Source organism: Aristolochia californica, unplaced genomic scaffold, assembly GCF_029961685.1.
Source record: "Aristolochia californica isolate CCGP_79_NKW_82.1479 unplaced genomic scaffold, dmAriCali1.0.hap1 SCAF_4, whole genome shotgun sequence".
Classification (NCBI taxonomy): Eukaryota; Viridiplantae; Streptophyta; class Magnoliopsida; order Piperales; family Aristolochiaceae; genus Aristolochia; species Aristolochia californica.
Genome location: NW_027182103.1, coordinates 1,824,910 through 1,848,249, shown reverse-complemented (window position 1 = coordinate 1,848,249; position 23,340 = coordinate 1,824,910). Strand labels below are relative to the sequence as shown.

General features: G+C 37.8%; 4 protein-coding genes across 8 annotated transcripts; 1 reads left to right on the top strand and 3 right to left on the bottom strand.

Annotated features, from left to right (window-relative positions):
- Nucleotides 1-1,457: 1,457 nt before the first annotated feature.
- LOC137961904 (probable protein S-acyltransferase 7) lies at nucleotides 1,458-5,450 on the bottom strand. Of its 2 annotated transcripts, XR_011115096.1 has the most exons (6): nucleotides 5,045-5,450; nucleotides 3,974-4,156; nucleotides 3,168-3,464; nucleotides 2,510-2,743; nucleotides 1,724-2,398; nucleotides 1,458-1,626 (listed from the first exon to the last, which is right to left on the bottom strand). XR_011115096.1 is itself a non-coding variant. In XM_068808530.1 (5 exons), exons 1-5 carry the CDS (start codon nucleotides 5,144-5,146, stop codon nucleotides 1,850-1,852), a joined length of 1,365 nt encoding a protein of 454 aa, XP_068664631.1. In that variant the 5' UTR covers nucleotides 5,147-5,450; the 3' UTR covers nucleotides 1,689-1,849. The 2 variants fall into 2 exon arrangements, 1 of the variants encoding a protein (XP_068664631.1); XM_068808530.1 differs by lacking the exon at nucleotides 1,458-1,626 and having other exon boundaries at nucleotides 1,689-2,398.
- A 1,253-nt stretch (nucleotides 5,451-6,703) lies between these two features.
- On the bottom strand, nucleotides 6,704-14,980 carry LOC137961905 (syntaxin-61-like). 2 transcript variants are annotated; one of them, XM_068808531.1, is made up of 8 exons: nucleotides 14,882-14,980; nucleotides 13,692-13,762; nucleotides 12,359-12,472; nucleotides 11,936-12,049; nucleotides 11,296-11,477; nucleotides 10,842-10,932; nucleotides 7,338-7,403; nucleotides 6,704-6,998 (listed from the first exon to the last, which is right to left on the bottom strand). In XM_068808531.1, the coding sequence occupies exons 2-8, from the start codon at nucleotides 13,743-13,745 to the stop codon at nucleotides 6,888-6,890; spliced, it is 732 nt and encodes a 243-aa protein (XP_068664632.1). In that variant the 5' UTR covers nucleotides 13,746-13,762; nucleotides 14,882-14,980; the 3' UTR covers nucleotides 6,704-6,887. The 2 variants fall into 2 exon arrangements, with proteins under 2 accessions (XP_068664632.1, XP_068664633.1); XM_068808532.1 differs by lacking the exon at nucleotides 6,704-6,998 and adding an exon at nucleotides 7,789-7,892.
- A 705-nt stretch (nucleotides 14,981-15,685) lies between these two features.
- LOC137962605 (double-stranded RNA-binding protein 3-like) lies at nucleotides 15,686-18,061 on the top strand. Of its 3 annotated transcripts, none has more exons than XM_068809575.1 (4): nucleotides 15,686-15,853; nucleotides 16,244-16,494; nucleotides 16,661-16,880; nucleotides 16,995-18,061. In XM_068809575.1, exons 1-4 carry the CDS (start codon nucleotides 15,736-15,738, stop codon nucleotides 17,894-17,896), a joined length of 1,491 nt encoding a protein of 496 aa, XP_068665676.1. In that variant the 5' UTR covers nucleotides 15,686-15,735; the 3' UTR covers nucleotides 17,897-18,061. The 3 variants fall into 3 exon arrangements, with proteins under 3 accessions (XP_068665676.1, XP_068665677.1, XP_068665678.1); XM_068809576.1 differs by having other exon boundaries at nucleotides 15,767-16,056; nucleotides 16,247-16,494; XM_068809577.1 differs by having other exon boundaries at nucleotides 15,767-16,056.
- Nucleotides 18,062-19,070: 1,009 nt separating this feature from the next.
- Nucleotides 19,071-22,236, bottom strand: LOC137963929 (mitochondrial import inner membrane translocase subunit TIM8-like). The gene is made up of 2 exons (XM_068811161.1): nucleotides 22,087-22,236; nucleotides 19,071-19,467 (listed from the first exon to the last, which is right to left on the bottom strand). Exons 1-2 carry the CDS (start codon nucleotides 22,132-22,134, stop codon nucleotides 19,279-19,281), a joined length of 237 nt encoding a protein of 78 aa, XP_068667262.1. The 5' UTR covers nucleotides 22,135-22,236; the 3' UTR covers nucleotides 19,071-19,278.
- Between the last annotated feature and the right edge of the window lie 1,104 nt (nucleotides 22,237-23,340).

Genomic DNA, 23,340 nt, shown 5'->3' with positions numbered 1-23,340 from the left:
AAACATGAGTGTTTCATGGTACAATGGTATGTGAATTAGAATATAGGACTTGTTTCTTTGGACAATTTTTTTTATAATAACAACTTCTTTTTGAAATATGGAAACCCAGAGAAAAAATCTCTTGCTTGTTAGCTGCGAGGTGAATAGGGCATTGCTGAATAGATCAAATATGTACTGTTATGAAATCTTCAGACAACTTCTCTTCTTTATACAGCTTCAGAGTACAATATAATGCCGATCACATTATCGGTTTTTGGTTATCTTGTACCACTGAATGATGTAATCTCAGTTCTTGTCATACTGCAAAAAAGCAAGACTGCACTTTTGCTTGTTTTGTGAACTTAAAAAAATTTGATAGTTTTGAGTATCTTATCACTGAAAGAGAAAAATAGAAAAACCGTGTAACTCTTTATTTGCCTATCGTTCTTCTTCATATATTCCACCCTAGGGGAGAAGTCATCAATCTTTCTTGGTACTCTGTGGATTCACACCCTTGTCAGAATTTATTTATCAGTGCACATTATGTAACATAAATGCCCCCAGGGCTAATTCCACTGTTTTATGGATTCCATAATTTAATGGTGATGAGGAGTTCAAGGAATATCCATATTGGTTGAATTTGGGTTTGAGGCAACTACCATTTCTGGTTCCAGGTTTTCAAGTTTGATACAACTTTAATTTCTCATATACAGTTGTAGAACAGCACTGATGCAACTTATCTGGAGAATAATAAAGCAGTTAGGTTTTTGAGATAAGAAGTTTTCCAGTCTGTTCTATATAAAAATTAGAGGCTTGATCTTGAAAGGAATTGCAGTATCCGTTTGTAGTTTACAAGGTTTTGTGTTTCTATTCATGGTTTTTTATTTGGACTTACAAACATATGCAGGATCAGAACCTGGAAAAGTGAGTTCCTCTTTATTTATTTGTTTGAATTAAGTGGTTTGCTTTCGTTTACCCCTTTTTTGTCTTTGAGTGAATGATAATATCTGCACCTATTTGAACAGATAAACCTTTTCTTCTAAACCATTTCTTTTGAACTGTGTTGAGCTTGTTAGGGTATATGGCTCATCTCTGTTATTCTCTTTTGGCACATGGAGGATTCTCACTACGAGGAAGGAGGGTCCGTCTTGTCTCTCCATTTGGCACTTGTTTGTTAGACCTTTTTGTTCGTCTAGAGGATCTGAGTACCCTTTTCCTGACCTTGTTCAGGCTGCCAACCCAGCAGTTTAATGTTTGGAACCCACCTCTTTGGCATCTAACGAGCCATGCCAGCTAATTAAGAATTGCCTAGGTTAATAAAGAAAATTGATGAAAACATCCCCATGGCTATCAAACAAAGCTCATCTTGTCACCTTTAATAGCCATATGTCTGAAAACTTCCTTTCCTCCTATTTCAAAGGGTAGAAACAGGTGTTCTATGCCAAATTTAGTGATCCTCTTGTTCAGTGTTCCTAAAATTGCCTAGGATCTCTTCCGGACCATGTTTGGTATTTTCATTAGTCGCAATTCGATTGCTTATCATCAATTCAAAGTTAAAAACATGGATGAGCTGCTGCATGACCCCTGTCCGCCCTATACACCCGAACTGAAACAACCCTGTTCTCCATAAACATCCCCACTCAAACCCTGAAGATTTAAAAAAAAAAAAAAACCGAAAGGCAACATCAACTATCCCACTTACTGAGACGAAAAGAAGAAAGAAAGAAAGAACGAAAGCTCTTACGTGGCATGGTACCAACTATTACAATGCCCAATCTCACCATGAAACCCAACTTACACGCAGCAACTAGTAAGAAATCTGGGAGGTTACAAGCAAAAACCAACCCCATCTACAGCAAAGACTCCCATGTTATTGACTTCCAGCTGATTTACCCCCACCGTTGATCCGATTTGAGTCTCCGACTCCGGCTGCCAATGCAAGAACCTCAGGAGAGATTTCCCAACTACCACTTTTTCTCCCCCAACTGGAACGCCTGGGATGTATTACGGCAGAGCCTGGCATTGCATGATCGGCAGGTACACCATGGCTTAAATCAATGCTCCTACTTAAATCTGGAGAAGCATCACTGCCATTCAGACCATTATCTTTGGCGTCCAAAACATCATTGCACAGGCCCCCTTCGAGATCGCTGACCACTACTGATCCAGCCTCAGGAGCCCACACTGGTTTCCTTCCCATCTCCAGATCTCCCACAGATTTTCCCATGTTTGGGCTGACAAAGCCTCCACCAACTGATCGGGGTTGTAGACCCAATGCCTCTCGTGGGACCTTTGCTCTAAAGTTATTCTTAGAAGGAAGAATGCTAGTAAAGAATATCTCTTTGAAATTCTCCACCACCCCTCTATTATATGGGTTGGCTCGCCTATCATATCTGTATCTGAAATTTTCATATGTTGTCTGCCAAACCACAAGCGAAAAGGCCCATCAGAAGAGCATGTTAGATAGACACATTTTCAAAAGCTAAAAAAAGTAACATGGATTGCAACTTCGATAGCTTAGCTGTAATACCTGGTTTGTGCTGATTAAATACAAATGGAAAACAGTTAGACCACCGACAAACCATACTGATATGAAAGTGTAGAGTATCAGTGCAACCGAAGCAGGTGTCTTTGCCATGGCCTTCCAGATTGATTTTTCTTCAGTATCCATAATTCTCTTGATGTAGACCCAGCAAAAGCCAAAAACATAGAGGCAAAGAAGAGTTGTTGAGAAGACAAACATGAAGAAGAATCGATAATTTCTCTGCATCCAAACCAAAGGGCTCATGAATCAGAAGCATTTATAATGAAATGGGTACCCCACAAATACAGCAAACAATAATGTAACTACTACCACCTCTTCCAACCGGAAGCCTACTAAAACATTCAATGGATGAAGAATACAAGTATGCTATTTTACACCAAACACATAAAAATAGCACAGTTTCAGCACCATCCATTGACATGTAATAATATATGTCAGTGAGAAATGGACAAAAAGAGGAGCCCAAATACTCGTCTAGATGGAAAGCTATGCATTTTAACACAGCACTTTCATTATAAGAATTAGCATGTTAGACCTAAAGGAGCAAAACTTTCCAAAAATCTTGATTCAGATTTTCCTTCATAAGAAAATACCTGTATTAGACATGTACTTGTGAAATTTCTGAAATCTAAGTGTATCTTACCAGTCCAATACATTGCCCGACCCAAGGACAATGGTGGTCAAAACGCTCCACACAATTGTTGCAGATTGAGCAGTGTGAGCAACGAGGAGGTCGATAAAGCATGCAGGTGTCACAGTACTTAATCTTCATCGTTATTCCATTGACAACAACATCCTTCATGCGAGGCAAACGTAGCTGGGGAGTTTGGCCACCTCCAACTTCAATGCAACCTTCAAAGCTTTCAGGTTCTGGAGGGTGAGCATTGCGTGGTATTATGCCTGGATCTCTTCCTGATGTGAGCAAAAGAAGTGCTAAATCCTGAAAATAGAATAAGGAAAAATCATATGCTTCATAAAAGACCTTCATAAAATGTGTCATATGCACGCTATCCAATGAACAGCTTCCTTGAAACCACTGACTGATGAACATACACATGCGTGCAAATAGAACAACATTTAGTTGTGTGAGATCATTATCTAACATGTAGATAAGTCACCTTAAAAAGGAGAATGAAGATATAACAATATTCACAATACCAAAAAATGATGGTTATTATTGAATTTGTCCGAGAATAATTCTATATAACGTAATTGTTGAGCTATTATGTAAAAGCTGAAAACAAACAGGTAAACAACATCGGGTATGTCACAATCTGAAGCACACTTCCAAACATTAATCCTATAAACACATAAAAAGGTAAAAAAAGGGTGGTAGATAGTGAAAGTTGAACACGACACGATAATTTCCCTTACTTTTTGCATTGGCAAACATGAATGGTTACAGTTTTGGAAAGTAATATTCAATAGAATTATCCAGAAAATACTCACATATACTGTGAATACAACAGCAACCACCATTATCAATACTCCAAGGTGATGAGCAAAATTATCCATTAGCTTTCTAGCAACAAATACACAGAAAACTGCAACAGGAGCAGCTATAAGAAATATGGTCAGCGCCAGAGATCTCACATCAGGTCCAAAAATAAATCTTCCACCAAGTAAAAATATCTGCAAGGCGTAACCAATGTAGTTAGTGGAAGCACTATTACCTGAATAAGGGAAAAGAAGAAAATGGCACAAATTAAAATAGTGAAGGACAATGAATCAATAGCATCTTTAGTCAGTGCATTAAAAGCACAAACTAACTAAGCTCTCAGAAATTTAACAATCATGCCCAGGTATCATGAAGATGTGGAAGAAGCTTCAACAACCAATAACTACCTCTGACCAGAAGATTTCACCAATAAAGCTTATAAAGAATTTTAAAATATCATCATGAGCAAGAAAAAAGGTATAATCTTCTAGTTAATATTAATGTAAGCAACATAAAAGTCTGTGATATTCACTAAAACAAATTTGCTAGATTCAGTACCATGAACCCGTAATTCTTTTTCCATAAAACATGAACTATAAGTCAACAATCTAACAAATCAGTTTACCCATCAACTGGGAAAAGAAACCTAAAGAATGTGAAGTCTCACCTGACCCAAAAAATACATAAAACATGGTGATCTCTATCCAGCAATCTATATTTTATTTACTAATTTTTCAATCTATATATAATTGAACTGACAACTTAACTGCAGATGCTTAATGTTTCTTGAACAATTGCTCGAACAATTCTCACTTTTTCCATAAGAAGAGACAAAAAACAAAATTCCCAGTCCGGAATAACACCCAAATAAAGACTATCTCACTAGTTAAATCTCACTGTTGTTTCTCATACAGTAAACGAAGATAAAGCACAAAAAAAAAAAACTACCAAATTCACACAAAACCGCCAATTCCACACCCAACCACCACCAAAATCCTGACCTCCACAACAGAAACAAACTCTAAATCAAGAGATCAACAAGCCAAAAAGCACCAAAATTCCTTCAACTTCTATTCACTTACATTACTGCCTTTCCAAACTTGATAAGTCCTCGATGCTGTCGCCGTAGACTCGCCGCCTCCGGCGGCTGACCCCGAACCCTGCAGCGGCGGAACCACGTACATTTCTCCTCACTCTTCTCTCCCCCGATTACAATACCTCAAAACCCAAGATCTGAACAAACGGAACAACGACCACTGAAGGAAGTACAAAACAGACGGCTCCTCAGTCCTCACCTATCTACCTCTCCTCTTAATAAACTTTCCCGGGCTATCGAGGCCTCCGAATCCGGCAGTGTCCGTCGACGGCGAGGCGCATCAAGAGTCAAGCTTGAACTCCGTCCCGACGAGATATCCGCCGTCAATCCTTCTCCAGAAACTAGACACGGACGAGAGAAAATTGAGAGGGGACTTTTTTTCCAGCTTTTTCTTCTTTTTTTTTCCAACTTTTAATTCTTTTTTCTCCGAGTACTTTACAGACAGGTTCAACCACGTGTCCGTTAATTATTGGTTAATAGGTCATCAGTCAAAGTAGTCTTTTTGCGAGTACGTCTCGCGAGGAAAACTGCGGGCCAGCGAACCGGAAGTCCAGAGAGGAGTACAGTTTAGAGAAGTAAGGCAATGAGCCCCACATAGCAGTACCACGTAGCTGACGGTGACGATCAAATCGTGAGCTGCCGATGAACGAGATTTGACATATCAATCTGGAAAAACGCAAAGAGAGCGGTTACAACTACCGTACACTTGCCACGTCAATAGTAAATATGATATATATTTGTCGATAATTACGGTACTACCATTTTTGCTCAGTCTTAACAGTATGTGGGTTTAGAATTTTCAAACCCGAACCAACCCACCAACTCGGTTGAATCTTAACCCAATTACTGCAAATTTAATGGTTCTCATGAAATAATATAATTTAAAATAAATTAAAGGTTTTATTTATGAAATTAAAAATATAATTATATATTTAAAATAAAGTTCAGGCTTTTAAGATTAACCCGGTGTCGTAGGATTTACCCGGGTCAACCTGAATTTTGAAAGGAGAGCCGACTCCCGGAAAAAACAGAAAACGTAATACTGAGAACGTACGAGGGGTGATAAGGTAAAAGAGGACGCAAGGCAAAGAAGACGGCAGACATGTGGCGGGCGAGTGCCGTACTCGATTTGCGTCCGAGCATCTCACATGCAGAGAATATTGAATATTCTAAATTTCTGCCGCCACCGTGAGTACCCTTCAAGCAATCTATGTAATTACAAGAATGCCACTATTGCTATAAACCGTTAAAATATAAATGGGGCCTTAAAACCAATGAATGATCTCAACCGTTTATTAGAAGAAGAATTTTATTTTTTGGCATAAGAAGCATATGAGAAACTGAATTTTTAAGAAGTGAAAAATTATTTATTTGGGCTTTTTCTATGAATATGACTCAAATAAAAAGCACTAAAGGAGCTTCTAACGAGCTTCTCACACAATACTCGAAAGGCATGTATATATTATGGTAAAATGCATCTTTGGGTGGTGTCTTACTGCTTCTCACCTTTAAACAGGGGATAAATAAGTATTAATTTAACAAAAATACCCTTATAATATTGGAAAACATTTCATAAACATACTTATTATAAAGGGACATAAATCAAAATACACCAAATTCAAAAAATTTATTTACCTAAATAACAAACTTTTAAACTTATTTCCAAAAAAAAAAAAAAAAAAAAATAGACCAGTTTTAAAGACATCAGTAGGAAAGTATCTAGGAAACAGCTGATAAGTTTAGAAGTTTGTTATCACATGAACACCTCCCTCACCTCAGGCAAACATACATTAATTCAATCTCGAGAGATTTCTTTCCTGACTTTTCTCCTAAGTAAAGAAAACTAGAACAAAAAGAACAATAAACAGAACCACTAAGAACAATATCATCATAATCTGACCCTTGGCACCTGCCCTTTTCATCACCAAAGCCACTTTTTTCTGTAGCAGAAAAGCAAACATGGTCTTAGTTAGCTGATAGGATAATAAAGCACCTGCCCTTCTTAACTCAATTCCTGATATATGACTAGATGCACTTTTCCTCTCACCATTAGAATAAAAGCCTTCTTATACACATCAGTAAAACCAAATCTCTATTTCGATGTACATGATAGTCAGCCATGCACAAAGTGTTATTACATGCCAATCTAATCAGTAGTGCCCATGCACAATACCTATCAACTTGTGCCAGTTCGGCACAACAAAACAGCACAAAGTGATCTCATTGAAAAAAGTTCACACACAACCAAGCAACAATAGAGTGTGATTTGAGAGACTGACCTGAACAAAATCAAGTCTATTTGCTGTGCTGTCCATCTCCAAGCTCAGTTCATCTAAAATCTTTTCCTGCAGCACTAAAGAAGATGAGCACTTTCTTTGAGATTAGAGAAATGGGAGAAGCCTCTTTGCCATAACTTTCCAATTAACAGCCTCCGGTATAAAGTAACAACAACAGATGCATTTCCCGTTTTTCGTTTTTTTTTTTTTGAAGTGTGAAATTACCTATTTTTAATATCATAAATAGAATAAAACAGTTGCAGAGAAGACATGCTGCTCAATTTTTATCTTGGTTTGAGCTGAAATCATGCAAGCTTGAGCTTCTTTCTTGCTAAATCTTAAGCTATAATTTGGAACAAGATTAATAAGGCCGAGTTGAACCTTACTCATGCTCAGTTTACAAAACAAGAGACATGAAAATAAGCCTTGTAAGTGTGCCAAGCAAGAAACATGCCTTGATGAGATTTTGATTTCTAGCCAGGTAGGCATCTCTCCAGACTGTGACCAGCCTCCAAAGAATATCTGCCTTAAGTTATTCTGTCTTTGTTCTCTTCCTTTCTGAATGTTGAGTTCCAAACCTTTGTGAGACTGAGTAGGGTAGAGTAAACCAGAACTAACCCCACCTTTTTTTTTGGAATGCCAATTGCCTTTATTGCATTGAAACAGAATGTACAAAGAGGGAAGCAGCCCACAAACTACAATTCGGCAAGAAGTTTCCAACTATTGTGCAGGGAAACACCTTCCTTACACATGAAATACACAAGTCATTAATTTCTTCAAATATGTGAATGGTTCTCCAAAGAAGGGGGAGGAATTTCTTCATCCAACTGATAATAATGGCAGAAGTGCTCTCTTCTACAAGGACTGGGTCTAAGAAATTCTGACAGAATAGCTTGAGGGCCTCGAGTGCTTGTATTTCAGCCTCAGCTGAACCACATATGCCATTCGGCCTGATAAAGATAATCTTGAAAAACAGCTACGTAAAAAACACACAACTAGACACAAACTCTTTGACTAAATTCACGAATGTACACTTCTTATAGAAAGGTTGCAGGACTTAAACATCTCTACTCTTGGAAAACCACTTTTTGCAAGCTTCCTAGTGCTTCATAGTGACAAGACCTAGAAACGTATGAATTACTACCTTAATGTAAAATCACAGATGCAGAATGTCTCACTCTGTTAAACATTTTGGTATCAAGTAAGACCATGAAGAAGCTGAGAGCCTCCGTTAGCCCCAGCTTGGACTAATAATCAAGCTTCAAACTAGTTTGGAAACATTAAATCAGGTGGTTTAGCTTTACCTTAAATAAAATTAGGCACACATCACAACAGGTTGACTCTGGTCCATTTCACTGGAAAAACTAGGGGAAGAAGAAGAAAAAAGAGAGAAATGAATAAGGAGCAGTTACAAACATGCCCCTCAAAAAACAGATTGTCAGGTAAAGGTCTTTAAGACCAGTTGCAAAGAGTATCATAATCTACTCTGAGGCTATGGCAAGAGAAGAATAAGGGGACAGGAAAACAGAGGAGATAAAATAAAGTAGTTTCATAATGGTGATCATTGGGCATTTCAGTCAAACTACTAAGAGTTCAGATGCTCCTCAAAGTTCATATGTCAATGTCATACTAGGCCTCTCCCCAAGGAATCCTTGGTTTGACAGAAACAAAAGAACCTCTAATAACAGTGCAAGCTCACTGGATCATATTATTAAATCATGCCATCCTTCTTTAGGCCAGCTTACACCAGAAAATGTCCCCCTCTTCCTAGTTATTGAAAAACCATCACCAGATTCAAGTATCACAGCTTCCCTATGATTACACCATGGCAGCCTCTATCAAAAGGCTGGCTGAAATTGAATTTTGATGGCTCCTCTCTAAGCAGCCCAGGTCCTACAGGCACTGGTAGGACCATTAGAGACCACAGTGGCACTGTCCTCTTTTCCCTGGCCCAACTGGTAAGTGTGTGATGCTGTATATATAAACAAGTGGAGAATCTAACTAAGGAATATCTAAGGACAAAAAATCACCCCAAAGTCACTCATGTTAGTGAAAGAAGAAGAAAGAATGAGATTTAATTAAAAGACACCTGAATTTCCTGTTTTAGGACAACTTCCAACAATAGAAAGCCCTAAATTAGAAAGTTTCTCTTTAAGTTTATTGGACAGTAATTTATTGCTTTTTCAAGGAAGTATCACCAACAACTTGCTAATTTTGTTAAAAGCTTCAATTAGAAAGTCTTCTTTTAAATAGTAATTTCCTGTTTGAAGTATGGGTCTTTTTCAAAAAGTATGGGTCTTTGTTTTCAAACTAAGGAAATCTGAATTAAGCAACTCCACAAATTAAGACTTGTTTCCTGTTCTAAGTTTCTTTTCCACCAAATAGAACTAAATTAGTTAGTCCTAATTAGAATCTATTTCTTAGAAAGGTCAGCATAGGGCTTTTCTATTTTCTTAATTTGTATGCCTATAAAAGGGTTTCATAAGTAAAACAGAAATCACTTTTTTGCTATTAAATAAAGTTAGAATTTTTATTCTCCCTAGGATAAACTTATTCTTTGTTCTTTTTCTTTGTTTGCTATTTTTCTTAACTTCAGGAACACCTACATTCTGTCCTTCAAATTTTACCCATCAAACTTGATTCCAGATTGTAATTTTCTTAGTTGTCGTTGAAATCTAGGTTGCCCACACTCTAAAAGAAGCATTCAAGTTTGTTATTGCTTGAATCAAAACCATGATGTCGCGTCAGTGCAACTCCATTAAGGATGAATCCAGTGCTCTCCTCTCGAGTGTAAGGTCACAAAGATTCACAGGCCCCATTGTAATGAACGAGAATCAGCCAATGCTATCCTGTGGATGCAAGGAAATCAGAACCTCGTTGGAGACTAAGCTACCTATTTGACTAATGATATTTTGCAGCTGATTTTGTATCCACTTATCAGATCAATCCACTTCAGACTCACATTTCGAGGAGAAAATCATTTTTCTAAATCAAATATTAACTCAAACCTTGTTAGTTAAGCTAGAAGCTTCTTTTGAGGCTATATATTCACTTAGTTCTTTCTAAAAAATATAACTTTGAGGCTTAATATAATGTCAGACTTTAATTTTTTTGAATGCCAAGAATTTTATCAAGGAAAAAACTCAAACGGTGAAGTGAGAGAAACTAAAGGAGGATAAAATCTTGCACAACAAGCTGCTGGTGGTCAGCCCCTCCTAGTGCTCTATTATTCAGTGATGATCAACAAGATTAACAGCATTACCTGACAGACAACATGTTCAAGTGAAACAAAGCACTCTAGAGATTGAGTGCTCATAGTAGGTTATGATTCCAACATTAAGGCATACAGGAAAGAGGAAATTGTGGCTTAAGAGGGTGGAAATGGAAATAAGGTTAACTATAAAAAATTCACAATAAAATTCACCATTAGACAAGAGCAGAAGAGAGAGACAGAGAGAGAGAGAGAGAAAGACAGACAGAGAAAGAGAGAGAGAAAGAGAAAGAGACCTGTCCAACTAGCTCTTCATGTATAGTAAGGCCTACACCCCCAATTCTCTCCACACTAGCACTAAGCTCATCCAGCTCTTCATCTTGTTGCCTAATGGGACAATAAGTACTAGCAATCAGTAGTGATTTAATGAGCTTAACCTTCACAAATACATGAACAGAAACTTTGCTCAAGATCCCCTTGAATGTAAATCAGACATAAATTTGGCAGCTATATCATTGATACCAAAGGGAAAAAGAAAGAATAATTTCCGAAATAACAATAAAAAGATAAAAAAATAACAAATAACAATAATAACAATAACAGTAGCGTTAGCTCTTGGGCTCAAGACTCCCCCGGGATTCATGGGTTGAGGATGCATGTGTGTAATCAACATTCAAAACAATAATAATAGTAGGAAGAGGAGGAGAAGGAAAACATAAATATTAAGCATAAAAAGAGAAGAAACTTTACTTTATAAGAAGTAGCTGTCTATCAGATTCTGACGTGATGAAGTCATCATTGTCTGATGTTGCATACTGAGTGGACTGATTATTTGGAAGCCTCATGAGTTCCTGGCGCAAACCACTCAGACTGGTGCCAACTGGATTGCTCTGATCATTTCCAATTGCTACTGCTTTTCTAACTGTGCTGATCTAAACAAAAAATTAAGTAGTCACTGGGAAGAGCTAACTCAATACTTCAGTCATGATACGGATATTAATGACCATTGTGATTCACGTCATTAATTAACACAATCAAATACATAATGCAGATTTTTTTAAAATATTTAAATAATGCACAAATTAATGGGAATACTTTTCTGTAACACAACATCCAGGGACACAATGGAGGGATCACATACCCACAGTGATGATGCTGAGGACACATTTGATGAGCATTTAATATGCAAGTCTCAATGAATAAGTAATGCATGCATGAGCATTTAATATGCTGTTCCTCACAATATTTTGAATATGATATATTTGAATTTCACTGTAGACCACAGTTGGATAAGCTTTTTATGGTTCTATACACATTAAAAATGGCAGTATGCTATCAATTTCACCAGCAAAGAATTTAAACCACAGATGATGAAGTAAACAGAACACACTTGATTCCGAGCATTGATTGTCCATCTCCTTCGCTTGTCAAGCTCAATTTCATCAATGCCATACCAAGCTGGATCTCTTGCTGCTACCGCAATTGCCTTATCCAATTCATCTACCTTCCTATCATGAAATAAACTTTTTAGCACCAATATCTGGGAAATGAAGTTGGTGTTTAATACAAAAGAAAAATAAACCATGAAAGGTTCAGGAATTAGTAACTTCTCTGAAGAGGACATACAACTAAACAAAAAAAACAAGCTCCAAATCCAACTATAAATGGTGCCAAAGAATGATTTTGACCTCACTAAGTTCACAAATTAATGATTAACTATATCCATGTTATTTGCAGCGCTCTGTACATAAAGTTCAGTAAAGGCAAACGTCCAAACAGAGTCTACTTTTCAATATTCGTTCACATACAGTACCTGCCACTCAATGCTTTCACAGCCAGCAACTAGCTCCTTTGTGAGTTGAACCCTTTCTCCGGTGTTTGAAGGAACTCGCTCCCGTTGATGGAAAGCAGATTGCAGCTTATCAATCTAAGTACGAAAGTAATAGCTCATTTAGATACAAACAACCTCCTATCCTGTCTTACATTACTCAACTATGCTTGGAGAAGTAAGTGAGATAGTGCAAAATATATTGTAAGTTGTTCAAAGAAAAAAGTGATAACAAAAAAAATCATATGCAGAAACGAATGGTAGATATAGATGGACTGGTGAAAACAGAGAGATAGACACAACTCCTCATAGGATACACCTCTCAATTCAAATAAAAAACGTAAAAAAAGTAACTATAGGACAGCAGATTGTGTGAACAAGAGGAAGTATCAGAGAATTTCTATCAGAAAATTGTGGCATGGATTGAAAACTAGAGTAGAAAACAAGCAAATCATATAAACGTACAAAGTAGATTCATTAACAGGGAGTGGTACAAGCTGATGATTTAAGAATAAAACAATGATAAAAAACCCTAACCTTATCAAATCAAAATACACTAAAAAAGAGAAGAAGGTATTATTACCGATACCATATCAAATTGAGAGGATCAACAAGTAAAAGATAGAGAAAAAGACAGAAGCAATGGAGAGGTAATAGAGGGTTAGAGAACTGCTGTACGTAAAGTTGACGTCTACAATCAATCCTAGCCTCCATTCATCAATTAAAACAGTAAGATACATGGAAAGGACAGAAACACCCCTCTCTATTATAGCCAAGAAGACCCATAAAAGATAACACAATAAAAAATAAAATAAAAAATATCTTTATCACATAACCAAGACTAGTTGGTCCTACAGAGAAGGATACTGTGCAAATTTAAATGTTTTCTAGAGAAATCAATATTTAACAGTTGCAAAAGAAAAACTGTTTTCTTGAGAAGTCAATTTTTAACAGTAGCAAAAGAAAAAGTGTTTTCTTGAAAAATAAATGTTTAAAAGTAGCAAAAGAAAAGTGTTTTCTTGAGAAATCAGTGTTAACAGTGTCTCCAACTTATCTCTTGTAATTGGAAACCACTTCCCCATTTAGATTGAAGGGCTACCCATATTGTATTGTGTTCTCTATCATATAATTCACCACTTCAAAAAAATAAGAAAATGTAGCAAAAGAAAATTATTGACGCTTAAGAATACAGGAGTATATAATGGATTATATTGATTTAAATTGCATATAAAACAATAAAAAATGCATGAGTTTCGTGTCAATGATCCATTAATTCTAAAAATAGACAAAGAAATACACGTTAGGCCACCACACTTACAGACTCCTGAATTTCCTCTTTAACAATGTAGAATGGATCCTGAGCCAAAGACATTTGATGCTTATATCGTCCTACAAAGAGTGCAAGTTACAGACAGTAAGATAAAAAAGAAATGCATACAGAGAACCAAGTATAACTGCACAAAATCAAATACCAGGTCCCCTCAAAAAGGAACAAGCAACTACTCTAGCTAACTGGACAATCATAATAGATTTTCTAGCAGAAACTTTAAAAAAAAAAAAAAAAAGGAAAAAAGGAATGGATCAATTGGACATTCCAGTTCAAATTACTAAATTGTACATCCAAGGAACTGTAAATTAGTAAATGTGTAAAGCACAGGCACAAGTCATAGAGAAGGAACGCCAGCATAGAGAGAGTTTGGTCTCACAAGGTAGTTCACTTGAGCACTATAAGAGTATGGAAAATTTGTTATCTTTCCAATAAAAAATAGAAGCATAAAATCCTTTGCCTGGTTAAGAAAGGCTACAACTTTTCCTCCCCTGAATCAGAGCTCAATAGCATGATTGAGAGAACATTTATACCACTTGATCAATCAAGAGTACGTAAAAAGTATGTGAATCAGTTGGACCATTCTTTCAGTACATAACATGCAAGAACTTTCCAATTAAAACCTTTGAGTTCAACTTACTATAAGATTACACCCGGTACAGGGCCAAATTCCTCCCGACCCAACCAAGAACCTTATTTCACGTGTTCTACCCCACGAAAACACTATGGAGTCCTAGAATCTCAATGGCTTCCCTGTAAACTTAATCTCTTCGAGAGCTTTGCAGTTACCCCCGTTCACTAGCAAGGTCCTTTTAATCAGGGATAAAAAATACAATGAAATTGTGCAACTGATGATGAACAGCTGCATCTCATACAAAACCAATTCCACTAGCACTTAACCTAGTCGCCCGCGTCAAAATTAGAACGATGACTCTTCCAAACCAATGTCACTCTCTTTCCACATCCATTCTCCAGAAGATGAACCAAAACAAAAAAAAAACAAAAAACGAAGCCTCATAATACAAATTCCAACCCCATTCGCCCATTCATCATACCCCCCGATCCGATCTCAACGACACCGCTCGTCGTTGGACAAATCCGAGCACAAAAAATCAGATACGACTAAATAAAATAAACTGAAAATGGGATGGAAATTTCGAACTAAAGCCACAACAAATTACCTTGCGGAAATTGATCTTCGAGGAGGTAAACCTTGGACAATCGAAAACCAAAAGAGAAGGCAAGTGTCTGGTTCTCTGTTGCTTCCTGCTTCAGGCACAGATTCCAGAACTCGACGTGAAGAGAGGTTGTCGAGGGTGCATAAACAATCGGGACTGCTTCAAAGTGGGCCCACATGAATCTCTCATCTTCCATTAGTCTTATTGAATGATCGCAACCGTTCACTGAAAAGGTAATGGTTCGCGGACCGGCATCCGGCACCCGTATATATGATTCGGATCCGCACCGACTAAATGTTAGATTAAAAGTATATTATAATAAAAATAAGCAAAATATAAATTAAAATTTTTAATTATAATATAAATAAGGAAAATATATATTTAAAAATGTAATTGGTATCTATATTACTTTTTTAATTTAAAAATGTTTTTGAAAAAAACAAACTCTGACTATATTAAATCATTCAGTGGTTTGTACCTCCATTTCTAGATTAAAGTTCAATCCTTACAGACTTTGATGGCCTGAGGCAGAACTATTCAGCTCCAGCATTTCAGATGTTTGTCTTTGTAAAGCTTACAGGGTATGTTCATTTTGGCACCAACATTGGCCCTCCCAAATCGTTACAGACGCCACGTTGTGGCCGGAGAATGGATAATCAGAGGAAGTAACGGAAAAGAAACAGTGATTTGAATGGAGGAAGGGAGGAAGGGAGAGTTTTTAGAGGCTTGACTACGGAGATTTGAGAATCTCTGATGACATTTAAGTGACTGTGTTTGGATACCCAAAGCCAAGGCCAATCACGGCATTGTAAACAGAGGAAAATTAGAAAAGCTTACAAAGCTATAAATGCCCATTAATGGAGGGGCTGATTTGGAGCGACTGGCTTTGGCCTCGCAAAGCTGGAAATGTGGGAAACCGTGTGTTAAACCTGGCAGTAAACACAGCACGGGGAATCCAAATTTCTTGCGAGCCTGGTAACCATGATAAACCCAATAACCCATTGGAGATAAATCCCCACATTCCTTACTGGTTTCGGTTTGTTTTACTCCTTTTTTTTTTTTGTTTCCTTTTCATCATCTTCTTCTTCTTTTTCTTCGTTTTTCCTCTTCTCTCTGTGGCATTCTCTTCATGTCACTTTTCTAGGACAAGGAAATCTCTTGGGTTTCCAGTTTCGCAGGTGGGTTTTCTCTTTTCTTGTTTGCTTACGCCAGTTTCTGTTGTCCGCTTGCTCGTTCTGGGATTCTTTCTTCTTGATTTTATCTACTTCTTCTTGATTCTCACTCCCCTTTGCTTTCAGTGCCGATTTGATGGTTATTCTATTTCCCTAATGGGATTTTTCTGTTCTGGGTGTTTGGTGTTTGTAGCAGGAATGTACAAGAACCAGTTGCAGGAACTAGCACAGAGAAGCTGCTTCAACCTCCCCTCTTATGCATGCATAAGGGAAGGACCAGATCATGCGCCGAGATTCAAAGCTTCTGTTAACTTCAATGGCGAGATCTTTGATGGGCCTACCCACTGCACCACGCTGAGACAAGCAGAACACGCAGCAGCTGAGGTAGCTCTAAACACTCTCTCCACCAGAGGACCCTCCAGGTCTCTAACCGCCAAGGTTCTTGTAAGTCTCCTGTACACCCATCAAAACCAGAAAGAAAATAACCTTTTTCCTGTGTTTCCTCGTCTCTCGCTTCTGATTTTTAAGCACATCTTGAAGGATTAAAGAACCCGTTTCGTTTCTTTTCTTTCCCTCTCTTCGTTATTGGCGGGCTGGCACTGTTATATAGGATGAGACTGGAGTGTACAAAAATCTTCTTCAAGAAACTGCACACAGAGCAGGTCTGAACCTACCTGTATACACGACTGTGAGATCAGGACCTGGCCATTTACCCGTCTTTACTTGCACTGTGGAGCTAGCTGGGATGAATTTCACAGGTCAACCAGCAAAAACAAAGAAGCAAGCTGAGAAGAACGCCGCCATGGCTGCTTGGTCTGCTTTAAAGCAATGTATGAAAAATCTCTGTGTCTTTCTGAATTGATTCCATCTTGTTTCAAATTGAATTTCAGTTTTAAAGTTGATTGTTAGCATGTTTTGAGCTCGATCATATCAATGTTTTGCAGTGCCGAACTTGGGTTCTCTGTCTCAGACCAAAGAGAGTGAGGAATCAGCGAAGTCTGCTTTGGCGAATAATGAAGAGCAAGAACAGGTCAATGTAGCAAGAGTTCTGTTGAATTTGAAAACCAAAGAGGAGAGAAAACCCACGAGACAGAGGAATCAGCAGTCTGTTGCAAGAAGCGTGATGCTGGGTTACAGAGAAAGCATCTCAAAATCTCCTTACAACGCCTCAAACTATAAAAAATGGAGGCCTTTCGATCTGTTGCCAGATGTTTCTTCAGTCCAACCACCTCAGACAAGCCCTTTCTTGACGCTTCCTCCGATTTCAAAAATCTCACAGCAGAATCCTGTTTTCAGTCATTCAGGTTCTACTTCTCAAGACCAATCTTCATCAACTGAGAACAATCCGCTTCTCATGGCATCAAGTAAACTTGCTCAAATCCAAGTACGAAACCAAGCACAGTTGAAGAAACACGATGTCCCACCTCCGCTGGAAGAACATCAGAAAGATGAAGAAGAATGGCTTCAAACAGATATCAACAAAAACACCGCAGAAAATGACCAGAAGGGTATCAATTTCTTGCCTAAATCCACTTATGTAAATTCACTGTCTCCTGCAAATTTCGATCGGGCTAGGCATTTCGGGCCATCTCCTCTTCCACCAATGGCAAGACCAGTGCCAGCACCACATCCGTTTCCTTATTCCAGACTTCTCGGCACCGGTGAATTTTACTCTCACGGAATTGCTCCGGCGGTCAACATACGTTCGGTGATCCCTGTTTGCGCGGCCCCGCCAATGAGGCGTCCATCAAATCCTCCTCCCCTAGTTCAGCAGAAAGGGGTCTCTGCATCAGTCTCCGCAGACACAGAAGAAGAGATCAAAAAGTTCAACAAACTTCAGTTATAAGAAAAGCGTATAGTAATGATCCATATTCCCAATCTTTAGTAGCCAAATTCTGCAAGTTTTGCTTGATGGGTCGCTTCTTTTAACTTTATTTTGGTCTTGAAAATCCATGCTTCTTGTTCATGGATCTTGCACGCGTGTTTTCTTAGTGGAATTTGGTTATAGGTCTTCCTCATTTCTGCATGATAGAATGTGATCCCATCACTGTCGTTCCAAAGATCATCACTAATTCTGATTAAAACGGGTTTCTTGAAATCAATCAAGTGAAAGACACCATGAAAATTCTATAGAATCCGCATTACAAGCAAACGAAATTGAGGGTCTCGTCAGAACTGTTCTCCGAAAGTGTAAGTGCTTTCTTTTCTCCCTCACCCCTTCATCTCGGACGGAAATTACAGAGACATCGACGGTAAAGGGAAGAACAGGGTTATTTAAATTGAATCCGAGAAGGGGAGCAGAGATAATGGAAGGGGAGAGAAAAGAGGGTAGGCAGATGGGGTAGCATTGAATGCAGACTGGAAAACAAACAAATGCAGTGATAAACGCAAGCGTTAAGTTGCGGTCAGAAAATTAATGGCTTTGTCCTCTCCATTAATGCTTTTCCGTGGAACAAGTAAGAACAAGGAGAGAGAAAGAAGAAACAAATGGCTTTTTAATCTCCTCCACTTTCAGCCACAGTATTTTATTCGCTGTTCCTGATTCCCATTTCCAACTTCCAAGCTTCTGAGCGCCGTGAGATGTTCGAAACCGTGAAGTAGCCGTTGCTCGTCCTCAGATTGTTGCTGTAAAAGATGGGTGCAGTGACGTGGGTTAGATCTTCAAATATTTTTCATTATTTTTTCCTGGGAGCTTTAATGGTGAGGTCATTGATTGATGGGGTCGAAATGGAAGTTAGACCTGGTATCCGTAGATCCGTAGAATGAGCTGGTGCTCCATAAAATCATCCACCTACAAAGGTCCCATAAACAATCCGCTTTAAATCATTCACCTGCCAGATCTCACATTACTAGCGTTTCATCTCTCCAGAAAGAGAAGCGGGTCAAGGAAGGCAGCCAAGTGGAATAAAACAGTAAAGCCAATTTAATTAACAGTGATGCCACATATGAAAGAGTTCCTTCGCCCCTGTCAACATAAAAGCTGGTGGGTTTTCGGGCATCTGCCGTAGGCTATGAATGGATTTGAAACAGAAATGACCACACTCACCCGTACTTGTCTCTACTAGAGTTCGAACAACCGGATTCATGGTAAAATTGAAGCAATCAGTATCAAAATTTTCAGTTTAAGAAAAATAGGATTACAACTTCTGAAACATGATAGTTCTTGAATGATATGCAACTGACCCAAAATATAGGCGTTTGCAAAATGATGATCGAGGAGAAATATGATTAACGCATAGATTGAAAGCGTTTCACGATCATGACGCTCATGTCGAAGTATCGCTGGGCGCAATTCGTGAGGCAATTTGTCTCACTTGAACTGAATTTGCTGCCTGGGGTACTGGTAATACACTTATCCCAGCATACTTCGGTGAGCTTGCCCACCATCTGATTAATCATCGCTCTGTCCTTCTCTTGCTGCATAAAACGCAGAACAGGTTTCCAATTCAGTTAGATTGTATTTTTTTAAGAAAAAAAAAAAAAAAACTTCAAATGGCGTTTCACATTCAGAAAAAGAACAATTCAAATGGCTGTGGCTGTTACAAATAAACTCAAACTATGAAGCCATCTCACAATAACCACAGAACTCATAGGGTTACTGGTTATACGAATCAGGCATGCAATTCAACCCTGTGCTTGAAAACTTTGATGCACTAGATACCTTTTTTTCTCTACTAACTGGTTTGCTTGAATAACCTCTCTCACCAAAGAGGTAATCATAAGCTGAAGCTTATGACTTCTGTTTATAGGCTTCAACATTTATCTCCACTTACCTTTACCAAGATAGGTAAAACAGTAAGCCTAATAAAGTCAGTAAGATATAAACTTAACTAAGTTAAGAACTTAGTCAACCTGTCAATTAAGGAATAATCTGCTTCCCCTCATAGTACTCAAATGGTAATGGAAAAAGACATTCTCAGAATTAGCTCGACAGCTTACTTCAAATGCAATTACACCAATCTAAACTAGATTGCTTAACAAGTATTTGTTAATTCTTAGGCTAGGAAACAGAATCCTCAACCATAACTTGTTAGATCTTAGTTTTTGTAGCAAACAGCATATTGTTCCTTCCCAAATATTGGTCATAAACATACCCGCCATAACCCCAACTGTGAGGCTTGGACCCCAGGACCTCATTAAGAAACTCCTAGTGAGGCCATTAGCCAAAAGCTCAACCCCTTCACATGTTTTTGCAGAAAACAATATACAATGGCTCAGCAGAAGCAAAACAGACCCTTTAGTGAGAACAAATGGCCAGGTATTTGAGACTAGACGGTCATATAAGTATAAGGGGCACAGATTCATCCATAGGAATTATTTTGAAGGAGAATGTCATATGGCCATAGAAGGGTACTAACCTGTCTGTCATTAATTTCCATACTTGAAACATGTCCATGAAGCTCATTGACATGGAAAGAAGAGAATTCAAATTAATTGATATTATCCTACAAAAGTATCTTATCTCTAGTTCTTGGTTATAGGCCCAATTAGAAATATTAACTCTAAACCCAGTTTGAACTTGGCTTCAGCTTTTTAATTAAAATAATGAGAATTTTATTATGAAGAAGCCTTGAAGAGCAGGGGAACCCACATCAACTTCTAATCAACCCCCATTAAACTACCTCATCTAGATAACTCTTTGCATATTGCAACCTTAGACTATGGGAAGTATTAAGTATGCTCATCTAATGAGTCCTACCAAAGCAGAATCTCCTTTATCTTATGAAGATGCTAACTAACCTTTATGTTCCACATACTAGCTTTTGAGGTCTCTCTAACATCCACCTTCTAAGAACTAATCCATTTCCTATCAAGCAATTAAGTGCATTTTCTTCTTCCCGTGAGAGCCCCTATAAATCTTATATTATGTGCTAGTACTCTGCAAGATGGCTGATTTGAAAAAGGAAATGATCCCTTTAGAAAACAGAAGCATATATATCAACCTTTAGAAAACAGAAGGTTATATTTCTGCTCACTAACCTACCACTAGACCATCAGATAAAAAAAGAAATATGACAATATATACGTCGGAGGTCCTTCCATGCCCAAAAAGCTGATCAACGTAGTTCCCTCTGAAGAGAACGTGAGACATAGAAGTGCAGTACTGACATTTTAGGATTCATGATTTGCCCACCTCCACCAATAGGTGTCTGATAATTTTATAATTTTAAGGACATAACTATACCAAATGAAAATTATTGATGAACTTCAGAAGAAGTATTTTCATAATGCCTTTTTATCTCTAGCTAGTAGTAATAAGGTTACAGCACATATAGGAATAAAATAATATCAAAATATTTAACAAAAAATTCTTTAACTAGAGCAGGAAGTTGGTATATACTCAGTGGCACTTTTTTCTTTCAAATCAGTTAATCAAGTCTTCGAAACTCGATATCTAAATTATGATAGAAATTTTTCATGTACATTGTAATAGAAATCAAATCAACCAAAAGCTCCTTTAGCGGAGCTGGTAAACAATAATATGCATAAATTTCATAGTTCGTAGAGAACTATCTTCCTTATAATCTTTTAAGCGCATAGCTTAAAACGCAGGAGCAGCTAAGAGTTGTTGTCCATTACAATGAAGGGAGTAACTCCAAAATTTTATGTAGCTTCCACGTCCAAAATCCCTTTTAATTTATTCTAGAATTTTTTCAAGAAACTTCAATGAATAGAGTGGTTAACTTGATTAGAAGTCTGTCTTTCTACAGTGCAAGCATTTAGATTATGCTTTCACTACAGTGTCAGTCAAAATTTTAGCACAAAAAAACTGATATAGATATCAGTTATTTTGCAACTCTGCGTCCAAACCCCACCACCCTGTTTCCTTTTCTCCAAAACTTTGCTGTTAGCTCTCCTCTATTCCAAAACATGAAAAAAACGTAAAATGTATGTCTCCTCCTAGTTTTAAGAAAGACAAAGGGAGAATAAGACAAAGAAGAAACTGCTTCTACTCGAGTAATCTGAACTTCACATAACCAAAAGCAAGTAAGAAAAGAATCACCAAACGGCAAAAAAATCTTTTCAGCATCCTACCTGGAGAAACTTCTGCAACTCAGCTGAATCCAGCGACGAGGAATCCATTTTTTTTACTACCTCGCTGTCACCGAATCTTTTCTGTAAACCCTAGAACCACGATTCGGAGGTAGGAAACAATGCCTTTAAAAGACGAGGAGCTGTTGGTTCGGGATCTTGGACGTCCGCGTCGGTGTTCCAGACTTCCAGCTCGGGTCGAAAACTAATAATGTGTTTCGACCCAACCCGACTTCAAATTTTACCCCGGCCCCTTTCGACTCCGAAAATTAATATCACCCAAAAAATGAAAAGTAAATTAACAATTTTAGATTAATTAATTCTTTTATACACGTGTCACATTCTAGAACCAGGTAGAAGATAAGCAATATCTCATCTCTTCCGCGTACATATCGCGATATAAAGATACGAAAAAGGAAGAAACGGTACAAGCCCAAATTCTCGATTCCCGCCGTCAAGACTCGAGATTACAATTATGGAAGCAATGACTAGGCCTTGACGCATCCTTATATGAAAAGAGCAGTTGGCCAGCTGCAGCCAGCGGAAGCAAACGTGGCTGATCAGATGCTGAGTCGGAAGCCTCACCTAAGTCGTCGTCTTGGATTATTTTTGGCAGATCTTGAAGTCAAATGAAACGAGACAATAATCGTAATTTAGTATTTTTTAATTATTATAAATTAAGGAAATTAGGGTTATAATATTTAAAAAATAGGTTGAAATGAGGAAATTATGGATTATTTTTTAAATATTTGGTTATATATGGCATAAATATACACATACAATACAAAATATAAAGTTTAGATAAATATTATATTTAATAATTAAAAACCTAATTAGGAAAATTCATAGAAAATATAATAATAATGATTTTCATTATACTTTCAATAATTTATTTCGGATTTTGGGGCCAGTGATTAACAACCTCACATTGTCCAGCGCCACGTGTACGGTCAAAAGGCCAGGAGGATGTGCCATAGCGAATTCTTAGATAGCGATAAAATCAAGAGAAGAAGAAAGAGAAAAATCGGTAGACGGGCGGAACCGATCAGGCCGCCACGTACGCCACGTTTCCTCGTGAAGCCCCAAATATTCCTCGGCATATTCTCATTCCCACCCCGGAATTAAATTCCCTTCACACGATGGCTTCCTCGATTCCCGTCGGTGAATATGATAAAATAAAAAAATGGAAAAAAAAGGGAACAAAATCCAGGTTCTAAACTGAGAAGAAACGAAGAAGGACGATCTGGGTCCGAGGGC

Bases quoted from the DNA above. Each gene is read 5' to 3' on its own strand.
- LOC137961905 (XM_068808531.1), bottom strand. From the start codon at position 13,745: ATGTCTTTGGCTCAGGATCCATTCTACATTGTTAAAGAGGAAATTCAG. The intron at 12,473-13,691 runs GTAAGTGTGGTG...TTTCGTACTTAG, and splicing joins AAGAGGAAATTCAGGAGTCT to ATTGATAAGCTGCAATCTGC. The intron at 12,050-12,358 runs GTACTGTATGTG...CATGATAGGAAG, and splicing joins GTGAAAGCATTGAGTGGCAG to GTAGATGAATTGGATAAGGC.
- LOC137963929 (XM_068811161.1), bottom strand. From the start codon at position 22,134: ATGGATTCCTCGTCGCTGGATTCAGCTGAGTTGCAGAAGTTTCTCCAG. The intron at 19,468-22,086 runs GTAGGATGCTGA...CGTTTTATGCAG, and splicing joins AGTTGCAGAAGTTTCTCCAG to CAAGAGAAGGACAGAGCGAT.
- LOC137961904 (XM_068808530.1), bottom strand. From the start codon at position 5,146: ATGTACGTGGTTCCGCCGCTGCAGGGTTCGGGGTCAGCCGCCGGAGGC. The intron at 4,157-5,044 runs GTAAGTGAATAG...TACGCCTTGCAG, and splicing joins AAGTTTGGAAAGGCAGTAAT to ATATTTTTACTTGGTGGAAG. The intron at 2,744-3,167 runs GTAAGATACACT...GTTTGGATGCAG, and splicing joins TCGGGCAATGTATTGGACTG to AGAAATTATCGATTCTTCTT.
- LOC137962605 (XM_068809575.1), top strand. From the start codon at position 15,736: ATGGAGGGGCTGATTTGGAGCGACTGGCTTTGGCCTCGCAAAGCTGGA. The intron at 16,495-16,660 runs GTAAGTCTCCTG...ACTGTTATATAG, and splicing joins CTCTAACCGCCAAGGTTCTT to GATGAGACTGGAGTGTACAA. The intron at 16,881-16,994 runs GTATGAAAAATC...AATGTTTTGCAG, and splicing joins TTGGTCTGCTTTAAAGCAAT to TGCCGAACTTGGGTTCTCTG.